This window comes from Lampetra planeri, unplaced genomic scaffold, assembly GCF_965212315.1.
Source record: "Lampetra planeri unplaced genomic scaffold, kcLamPlan1.2.h2 scaffold_1513, whole genome shotgun sequence".
Classification (NCBI taxonomy): domain Eukaryota; kingdom Metazoa; phylum Chordata; class Hyperoartia; order Petromyzontiformes; family Petromyzontidae; genus Lampetra; species Lampetra planeri.
Window position 1 is genome coordinate 1,084 of NW_027614236.1, and position 10,936 is coordinate 12,019.

The following is a 10,936-nucleotide window of genomic DNA, read 5'->3' on the forward strand; positions in this document are numbered from 1 at the left end:
GAGACGTGACGATGTGAAACGTTGATGCGTTTTGTAAGTTTTGCGACTTAATTTGACCAATCCGATAACTTCACTGTATAAATGACATTGCAATGTAGACACCACATTGACACAGCAGCGCTCACCGCGAATCAGTGGACACATTCGCAAAGCAATGAACTAATTCATCACCTTCATCAGCTCGTGCCACGGCCCCAACCGCCGGATATGACGTCGTCAGAGGCAGCCCCCAGCTGCCCCGCCCCGGCGGTGACGTCACAACGGAGGGGCGGGGTCAGCACCCACGTGCTGGACACGTCACGTGGGAGGCCCGCGTCGGGGCTGCACGTGACGCTCGAGTGCAGCGGTGACGCGGGGACATCCTGGGCCCTGCTAGGAGAGGGGTAATGGCCGCCACGAACCCCCCTCCATCACGCGGCTGCTTCGTTCGTGTACGAGCCGGCGTTTAGCGCGGCAAGGGAGAAATGTAAACGTTCAAAAAGAGTAAAACTATATTTTTTACACCATTGGTACCTCATTTGCCAGTAAAAAATATGATAATTGTTTTTTTTTACCATTTTTTCTGTCATGTTTGCATAGACCACAATACCTGCAGTCATGATGCATAAAAAAACAAAGATGACTCCTTGTAAAAAAGGTGTCAGTTTTGTTGCCAGATAGAAGGATAAACCAATTATCTGATAATGTATGCACTGTCCTTGAAGTTGATCGATCCAAACAAATGAGGTGCCAATGGTGTAAATGCTTTACCCCGAGCTCTCATACTCTGATGGTGCATTGTCTTTGAGTTGTCCGCCTTTTGGCGTCATCTGGTCCAACACCATGTGAGACTAGGCTCTAAGGAAAGCTGTCTCGGGTGTGGACCAATCAACTTCAAGGACCATGTGAGACTAGGCTCTAAGGAAAGCTGTCTTGGGTGTGGACCAATCAACTTCAAGGACCATGTGAGACTAGGCTCTAAGGAAAGCTGTCTCGGGTGTGGACCAATCAACTTCAAGGACAGTGCATACATTATCAGAATTGTGTTTTTTGTTTGCATTCCGACTGCAGGTATTGTGGTCTATGCAAACATGACTCCTCGTAAAAAAGATTGCCAGTTTTGTTGCCAGATAGAAGGGTAAAAAACCAATTGTCATATTTTTTACTGGCAAATGAGGTACCAATGGTGTATTTGCGATGCAGTTGGGAGGTTTTTCTTCTTCTGCATAATGCGCAGAGACGGTGGCTGTTTTCGATGTCGATCTTTGAGCTTGGCCCAGAGGTCGCAAATGGGTTTTGATTCCTTACCCGTATCCGGTCGCACCAGGGTCGCAAACGGGTACCCATACCCTACCCTACACCCGGCTACCCGTACCCAACCGGGTATCGGGTAGGGTACGGGTACCCGATTGCGACCTCTGGGATGAAGCCACGTTGCAGGCGCGGGTGGGTTGATTCTAGGAACTTGAATTGTGAGAAGAGACAAGACGTTGGGAAACGAGTGACAAACGGCGACTCACCAGTGACTCACGGCCTTCTCACTCATTGGTTGGGGTGAGTCACGTGTGGCTACCCGTACCCGTACCCGGCCGAGTACGGGTAGCCGGGTATCGGGTAGGGTACGGGTATCGGGTAGGGTACGGGTATCGGGTAGGGTACGGGTATCTGATCGGGTACGGGTATCAGGTAGGGTACGGGTATCGGGTAGGGTACGGATATCGGGTAGGGTACGGATATCGGGTAGGGTACGGATATCGGGTAGTGTCCGGGTATCGGGTAGGGTATGGGTATCGGATCGAGTATGGGTAGCCGGGTATCGGGTAGGGTACGGGTATCGGGTAGGGTACGGGTATCGGGTAGTGTCCGGGTATCGGGTAGGGTACGGGTATCGGGTAGGGTACGGATATCGGGTAGGGTACGGGTATCGGGTAGGGTACGGGTATCGGGTAGTGTCCGGGTATCGGGTAGTGTCCGGGTATCGGGTAGGGTATGGGTATCGGGTAGGGTACGGGTATCGGGTAGGGTACGGATATCGGGTAGGGTACGGGTATCGGGTAGGGTACGGATATCGGGTAGGGTACGGGTATCGGGTACCCGGTTGCGACCTCTGGCTTGGCCCCAACCCCACCTTCCTCAGGGTGACCAATGAGGATGGCCGCTGCACGGGTCTCCTCAAGGGGGCGGAGCCGAGGGCGGGGCTCCATCGCCTGCGCTTCGACACCGCCCCCTACTGGGAGACGTGCGGCTTGCAGAGCTTCTACCCTTACGTGGAGGTGAGTCTATGGGTCTCTGTGTGAGTCTGTGGGTCTCTGTGTGAGTCTGTGGGTCTCTGTGTGAGTCTCTGTGTGAGTCTGTGGGTCTCTGTGTGAGTCTGTGGGGCTCTGTGTGAGTCTATGTGTGAGTCTGTGGGTCTCTGTGTGAGTCTGTGGGTCCCTGTGTGAGTCTATGGGTCTCTGTGTGAGTCTGTGGGTCTCTGTGTGAGTCTCTGTGTGAGTCTGTGTGTCTCTGTGTGAGTCTGTGGGTCTCTGTGTGAGTGTGGGTCTCTGTGTGAGTCTCTGTGTGAGTCTGTGTGTCTCTGTGTGAGTCTGTGGGTCTCTGTGTGAGTCTCTGTGTGAGTCTGTGGGTCTCTGTGTGAGTCTGTGGGTCTCTGTGTGAGTCTATGTGTGAGTCTGTGTGTCTCTGTGTGAGTCTGTGGGTCCCTGTGTGAGTCTATGGGTCTCTGTGTGAGTCTGTGGGTCTCTGTGTGAGTCTATGGGTCTCTGTGTGAGTCTGTGGGTCTCTGTGTGAGTCTATGGGTCTCTGTGTGAGTCTATGGGTCTCTGTGTGAGTCTGTGGGTCTCTGTGTGAGTCTCTGTGTGAGTCTATGGGTCTCTGTGTGAGTCTGTGGGTCTCTGTGTGAGTCTGTAGCTTTCTGTGTGAGTTTATGGGTCTCTGTGTGAGTCTATGGGTCTCTGTGTGAGTCTATGGGTCTCTGTGTGAGTCTATGGGTCTGTGTGACGAGTCTATGGGTCTCTGTGTGAGTCTATGGGTCTCTGTGTGAGTCTACGGGTCTCTGTGTGAGTCTCTGTGTGAGTCTATGGGTCTCTGTGTGAGTCTGTGGGTCTCTGTGTGAGTCTCTGTGTGAGTCTATGGGTCTCTGTGTGAGTCTATTGGTCTCTGTGTGAGTCTGTGGGTCTCTGTGTGAGTCTACAGGTCTCTGTTTGAGTCTCTGTGTGAGTCTATGGGTCTCTGTGTGAGTCTGTGGGTCTCTGTGTGAGTCTCTTTGTGAGTCTACGGGTCTCTGTGTGAGTTTCTGTGTGAATCTATGGGTCTCTGTGTGAGTCTATGGGTCTCTGTGTGAGTGTATGGGTCTCTGTGTGAGTCTGTGGGTCTCTGTGTGAGTCTATGGATCTCTGCGTGAGTCTGTGGGTCTCTGTGTGAGTCTATGGGTCTCTGTGTGAGTCTGTGGGCCTCTGCGTGAATGTATGGGTCTCTGTGTGAGTCTATGTGTCTCTGTGTGAGTCTATGGGTCTTTGTTTGATGAGTCTTTGGGTCTCTGTTTGATGAGTCTATGGGTCTCTGTGTGAGTCTGTGGGTCTCTGTGTGAGTCTATGGATCTCTGTTTGGTGAGTCTATGGGTCTCTGTGTGAGTCTACGGGTCTCTGTGTGAGTCTATGGGTCTCTGTGTGAGTCTATGGGTCTCTGTGAGTCTATGGGTCTCTGTGTGAGTCTATGGGTCTCTGTGTGAGTCTATGGGTCTCTGTGTGAGTCTATGGGTCTCTGTGAGTCTACGGGTCTCTGTGTGAGTCTATGGGTCTCTGCGTGAGTCTACGGGTCTCTGTGAGTCTATGGGTCTCTGTGTGAGTCTATGGGTCTCTGTGTGAGTCTATGGGTCTCTGTGTGAGTCTATGGGTCTCTGTGTGAGTCTATGGGTCTCTGTGTGAGTCTATGGGTCTCTATGTGAGTCTGTGTGTCTGTGTGTCTGTGTGTGTGTGTCTGTGTGTCTGTGTCTGTGTGTGTCTGTGTGTGTCTGTGTGTGTGTCTGTGTGTGTCTGTGTGTGTATGTGTGTGTGTCTGTGTGTGTCTGTCTGTGTGTGTCTGTGTGTGTGTCTGTGTGTGTGTGTATTGTCCGGCAAAACAACCTCCTACCTCCTCGCGGTGCCGGACGGGCAACACTGTCGTGGGCAGTGCTGTGGGGGGAGGGCCAATGCCCATTGGCCTCTCCCCTCATGGCGTCTGTGACCACCACAGCGGCTAAACGGGGGCTCTGGACGGGTGCGAGGGGCTGGTAACCCCTCCACCTTCAATTGACCACCACTAAACTACGAATTAAACATAAACCTGTAATTAATAAGCTTGTGCCGGAGGCCCCGGGGGGTCAGGCTTTTATGACGTCTCCTGGCCAAACCCCATTTGGCGGAGCCAGGAGATTGAATTTTCACCCTCGGGGCTCCTCCAGAAACAACGAAAAACCATTGCGGATGGCCACGTGGAATGTTCGAACGCTCACTGCGGAGGAGAGGCTGCCACTCCTCTGTCGGGAGCTGGACCGGTACCGCCTGGATCTCTGCGGCATTCAGGAGGTCCGGTGGACCGGTTCTGGCTCCTGCCACCATGAGGGGTGGACAGTCCTCTACTCGGGGCAGGAGACTGCCAAACAACAGGGTGTGGCTCTTCTTCTGAACAAAAGAATGAAGGGGGCGTGGGAGCGTGGCGGTGAGGTGTGGGAAGCTGTAAGCCCCAGGATACTTTGGGCTCGCCTTCCCATCAACCAGAGGCGAGGAGTGGTGGTCGTGGTTACTTATGCCCCCACCGAAGACGAACATCCGTGGAGGGATGCAGGCAAAGCCGATGAGTCAGATGCTTTCTATGACCTCCTGTCACAGGTGCTGGCTAAAGTGGCCACTCGGGACAGAGTCATCTTGTTGGGTGACTTCAATGCCCGAGTTGGTCATGATGCTGACACCTGGTCTGGAGTGATTGGAAGGCATGGGCCAGATCAGCTCAATAATAACGGTAGGAGGCTGCTAGATTTTTGTGCAGCCCATGGGCTTGTAATTACCAACACGCTCTTCCGGCATCGGCGCATCCACACAACATCATGGATACATGCCGGGTCCAAGCAAGAACATCTGCTGGACTACATAGTGACGGACCAGCGGATGCGAGCCCATGTCCTTGACACCAGGACCTACCGTGGAGCTGATCTGCCCTCTGACCATCGACTAGTCATCTGTAAGATGCGCCTGCCATTCTTCCACTCCGGTGGTGGGTGTACACCCAGGATCCCATTCCAACCAAAAGTGGCCTGGTCTCAGTTAGCTGATGAAAGTTGCAAGCGAGAATTTCATCATCGCTTGCAGCTGGGGTTGGCATCGTCCCCCACTCCACCTGATGTCGAGGGTAAATGGGCGAGGTTTAAGACTGTGACTCATGCAGCTGCAATGGCTGCTTTGGGTACGCGGTCCAGACCTCCCCAGAAACCCTGGCTGACGGAGGAGGTGTTCAGGTTAATTGAGAAAAAGCGACAGGCCCACTCTCATCGCCTACAGCATCCCACGTCAGAGAATGAGGAGGTTTACCGCAGCCTTCGCTCGGAGGTTCGGAGAGCCGTAAGGCGCTGTAAGGATGGGTGGTGGTCGCGGGTTGCTGAGGAGATGGAGTCTGCCTCAGTGGCCCGCGATCACAAATCACTATTTAATTCCATCAAAAAGTAACCTGCAGCGCCACACCTATTACCATCATTAGAGGAAAAAACGGTGATCCAATCTCCGACCCCCAGGAACAGGTTTGCAGATTTGCTGAGCATTTCTGTGAGGTCCTGGGGGAGGGAAAATCTCTCAGCCAGGAAAACATCATGGCACAAAGTGGGGATAACCCTGCTGAGGCTGCGGTGCCTCAAATATTGGAAGAGGTCACCCCCTGTGAGTGGCTGGCTGAGGTGCCAGCTGTTGAGGAAGTACTGAGGGCGATCCGGAGTCTGAGACCAGGGAAGGCACCGGGCAGAGATGATCTCCCAAGCGAAATGCTGAGGGAGGGTGGCGTTTGTGCACAGACTGCCCTATATGACATCATAACAACAGTCTGGACCACTGGACGGGTTCCGCAGGACTGGAAGGATGCCCTGGTGGTCCCCCTCTTTAAGAAGGGGGACCGTACCGACTGTAACAACTACAGGGGCATCTCACTCCTCAGTGTGCCGGGTAAGGTCCTGGCAAGGATTATTCAACATCGCCTTGCTAGGCACGCTGAGGAGAGGCTTGCGGAGCCCCAATGCGGTTTCAGGAAAGGGCGGTCCTGCACAGATGCCATATTTTCTGTCCGTCTGCTACAGCAGAGGTGTAGGGAATTCCAAAAAGACCTACATCTCTGCTTTATTGACCTGGTCAAGGCCTATGATACCATCAGTAGGACTGGGCTCTGGGTTGTTCTTCGTGCTTTCGGAGTCCCTGACCCTCTGCTCACGATCATTAAGGACCTTCATGATGGTGAGCGGGCCCGGGTAAAACTACGTGGCCGGGAGTCGGAGCCTTTCCCTGTACACCTTGGGGTGCGACAGGGATGTCCTCTGGCTCCCACATTATTTAACATCTATTTCGACTGCGTAGTTCGTGAAGCCTTCAATAGCTGTACCGGGGGAATTACCATTTGGTACAGATATAATGGGAGGCTGATCGACGCCCGGGTGCGATCAAGGGATGGCTCCCTATTGGTCAACCACGTTATGTATGCCGATGATTTGGTAATAGCTGCTCATTCAGAAGAGGAGTTGGAGACGCTGCTGCTGAGACTGGAGCGTGCCACTAAGAGGTGGGGCCTTACCATCAGCCCCACCAAAACTAGGCACCTGCCTGGGTATTTTGTACCATCGGGCACTCCACCCCCACAACTCCCAATCGGTGATGGGGCAGTTGTGGAGAGAGTGGAGAGTTTCCCATACCTGGGCAGTGTGCTTATGACCGGCTCCAGTTTATCAGCAGAGGTCTCACTCCGAATCAGTCGAGCGGCAATATCTTTTCATCGGTTGCGTAACGCTGTGTGGAAGCTACCTGGTCTGTCGCTCCGCACGAAGCTTCAGGTCTTCTCGGCCACGGTCATTCCCTCCCTTCTCTACGCTTGCGAAACGTGGACCCCCCTAGTGGAGCATCTTCGCCGGTTGGAAACATTTAGGCTGGCCTGCCTACGATCCATCATGGGTTTAACCAGGCTGGATTGTGTGAGGAGCTCACAAGTCCTTGAAAGATCTGGGCAAAGTCCCATCAGTGAGCTCCTCCGGCAGGCAAGGCTGCGTTGGCTGGATCATGTAGCCCGCATGCCCAGCCATCGCATGCCTAAACAGCTTTTGTTCGGCCGGATCGAGGGGGCTAAACGGGCGCGGCACGGGCTAGAGAAGAGATGGAGTGATGTGGTACAGGAGGACGTGGAGCTGAGTGGACTTGCCGATGACTGGTACCAGCGGTGTCAAGATCGGCCTCAGTGGAGGAGGCTCGTGAAGGACGCTACTGGGCAGTTGGAGGCAGTCGCCCTCCAACAACAACGGAGGGCGGAGGAGCGACGCTCACAACAACGAGCGGAGCGCTGGGTGGCTAAAGCACAGCAAGTTGGCACAGTAGGGGGCACAGGTGGTGCATCAGCCAGTCATCTCGGTCATCTCGGTCAGTCGACCCGTGGCACCTGGGTCTGCCCCGTGACCTCCTGCCAGCGGGCGTTCGACACTTCACGTGGCCTCAGGGTGCACATGGCCTGGCACAAGCGTCGTGGTGACGTCACCGCCACTTAGTGGCGAATGGCGGTTGTTGTTGTTGTTGTGTATCTGTACAAAATACCTGCCTGGGTATTTTGTACCATCGGGCACTCCACCCCCACATCTCCCAATCGGTGATGGGGCAGTTGTGGAGAGAGTGGAGAGTTTCCCATACCTGGGCAGTGTGCTTATGACCGGCTCCAGTTTATCAGCAGAGGTCTCACTCCGAATCAGTCGAGCGGCAATAGCTTCCACACGCTGTGTGGAAGCTACCTGGTCTGTCGCTCCGCACGAAGCTTCAGGTCTTCTCGGCCACGATCATTCCCTCCCTTCTCTACGCTTACGAAACGTGGACCCCCCTAGTGGAGCATCTTCGCCGGTTGGAAACATTTAGGCTGGCCTGCCTACGATCCATCCTGGGTTTAACCTGGCTGGATTGTGTGAGGAGCTCACAAGTCCTTGAAAGATCTGGGCAAAGTCCCATCAGTGAGCTCCTCCGGCAGGCAAGGCTGCGTTGGCTGGGTCATGTAGCCCGCATGCCCAGCCACCGCATGCCTAAACAGCTTTTGTTCGGCCGGATCGAGGGGGCTCAACGGGCGCGGCACGGGCTAGAGAAGAGATGGAGTGATGTGGTACAGAAGGACGTGGAGCTGAGTGGACTTGCCGATGACTGGTACCAGCGGTGTCAAGATCGGCCTCAGTGGAGGAGGCTCGTGAAGGACGCTACTGGGCAGTTGGAGGCAGTCGCCCTCCAACAACAACGGAGGGCGGAGGAGCGACGCTCACAACAACGAGCGGAGCGCCGGGTGGCTAAAGCACAGCAAGTTGGCACAGTAGGGGGCACAGGTGGTGCATCAGCCAGTCATCTCGGTCATCTCGGTCAGTCGACCCGTGGCACCTGGGTCTGCCCCGTGACCTCCTGCCAGCGGGCGTTCGACACTTCACGTGGCCTCAGGGTGCACATGGCCTGGCACAAGCGTCGTGGTGACGTCACCGCCACTTAGTGGCGAATGGCGGTTGTTGTTGTTGTGTGTGTGTGTGTATGTGTGTGTGTGTGTCTGTGTGTGTGTGTGTCTGTGTGTGTGTGTGTGTGTCTGGGTGTGTGTGTGTGTCTGTGTCTATGTGTGTGTGTGTGTGTCTCTGTGTGTGTGTGTCTGTGTGTGTGTGTGTGTCTGTGTCTATGTGTGTGTGTGTGTGTGTCTGTGTGTGTGTGTGTCTGTGTGTGTGTGTGTGTCTGTGTGTGTGTATGTGTGTGTGTAACTGTGTGTGTGTGTGTCTGTGTGTGTGCCTGTGTGTGTGTGTGTGTCTGTGTGTGTGTCTGTGTGTGTGTGTGTGTCTAGGTGGTGTTCACGGTGTCTGGCCCGGGTCTCCACCTCCACGTGCCGCTTCTGCTGAGCCCCTACTCCTACTGTACCTACCGGGGCACCTGACCTCACCTGACCTCACCTGGCCTCACCTGACCTCAACCTGACCTCACCTTGCCTCAACCTGGCCTCACCCCACGTGACCTTCACCTGACCCACACCCCTGTAACATCACACACACACACACACGTCTGATTTGCCTCACTCCTCACCAATATTTCACCTCGCCATGACATTTGACCCGAGCTGACCTGTGTGTAACGTGACGTATATAGATATATTTAAAATTTGACCTCCATTCAACGAGACCTTTGGTATTTTTTGGGGCCTAATCTGACGGAATATCATATCGGACCAATTCCTACCCAACCCTGAGAAACTTTGTTGTGATTAGAATGTCGGACTTCCTCCGCACCTCCAATTAGCACGGTTTGCAACGTACGGTGTGAAAGAAGTTCAACACAAACACAGACTCACACAGAGACACATAGACTCACACAGAGACACATAGACTCACCACACAGAGACACACAGACTCACACAGAGACACACAGACTCACACAGAGACCCATAGACTCACGCAGAGACCCATAGACTCACACAGAGACCCATAGACTCACACAGAGACACACAGACTCACACAGAGACCCATAGACTCACACAGAGACACATAGACTCACCACACAGAGACACAGACTAACACAGAGACCCATAGACTCACACAGAGACCCATAGACTCACACAGAGACCCATAGACTCACACAGAGACCCATAGACTCACACAGAGATACATAGACTCACCACACAGAGACACACAGACTCACACAGAGACACATAGACTCACACAGAGACCCATAGACTCACACAGAGACCCATAGACTCACACAGAGACACATAGACTCACACAGAGACCCATAGACTCACACAGAGACACATAGACTCACCACACAGAGACACACAGACTCACACAGAGACACATAGACTCACACAGAGACCCATAGACTCACACAGAGACACATAGACTCACCACACAGAGACACACAGACTCACACAGAGACACATAGACTCACACAGAGACCCATAGACTCACACAGAGACACATAGACTCACACAGAGACACATAGACTCACCACACAGAGACACACAGACTCACACAGAGACACATAGACTCACACAGAGACCCATAGACTCACACAGAGACCCATAGACTCACACAGAGACACATAGACTCACACAGAGACCCATAGACTCACACAGAGACACATAGACTCACCACACAGAAACACACAGACTCACACAGAGACACATAGACTCACACAGAGACCCATAGACTCACACAGAGACACATAGACTCACCACATAGAGACACACAGACTCACACAGAGACACACAGACTCACACAGAGACCCATAGACTCATCACACAGAGACACACAGACTCACACAGAGACCCATAGACTCACACAGAGACCCATAGACTCACCACACAGAGACACACAGACTCACACAGAGACCCATAGACTCACACAGAGACCCATTGACTCACACAGAGACCCATAGACTCATCACACAGAGACCCATAGACTCACACAGAGACCCATAGACTCATCACACAGAGACCCATAGACTCACACAGAGACCCATAGACTCATCACACAGAGACCCATAGACTCACACAGAGACCCATAGACTCATCACACAGAGACCCATAGACTCACACAGAGACCCATAGACTCATCACACAGAGACCCATAGACTCATCACACAGAGACCCATAGACTCATCACACAGAGACCCATAGACTCACCACACAGAGACACATAGACTCACACAGAGACCCATAGACTCACACAGAGACCCATAGACTCACA

General features: G+C 53.5%; 1 protein-coding gene across 1 annotated transcript; it reads left to right on the forward strand.

The window, feature by feature from the left end:
* Nucleotides 1–207: 207 nt before the first annotated feature.
* On the forward strand, nucleotides 208–9,254 carry LOC144739469 (5-hydroxyisourate hydrolase-like). The gene is made up of 3 exons (XM_078622417.1): nucleotides 208–383; nucleotides 2,117–2,252; nucleotides 9,043–9,254. Exons 1-3 carry the CDS (start codon nucleotides 208–210, stop codon nucleotides 9,130–9,132), a joined length of 402 nt encoding a protein of 133 aa, XP_078478543.1. The 3' UTR covers nucleotides 9,133–9,254.
* Nucleotides 9,255–10,936: the final 1,682 nt, after the last annotated feature.

What these genes read in the sequence shown, in the direction of transcription:
- LOC144739469 (XM_078622417.1), top strand. Translation starts at nt 208, where the DNA reads ATGACGTCGTCAGAGGCAGCCCCCAGCTGCCCCGCCCCGGCGGTGACG. An exon ending in TGGGCCCTGCTAGGAGAGGG is followed by an intron (nt 384 to 2,116) that starts GTAATGGCCGCC and finishes CACCTTCCTCAG; the next exon opens with GGTGACCAATGAGGATGGCC. An exon ending in GCTTCTACCCTTACGTGGAG is followed by an intron (nt 2,253 to 9,042) that starts GTGAGTCTATGG and finishes GTGTGTGTCTAG; the next exon opens with GTGGTGTTCACGGTGTCTGG.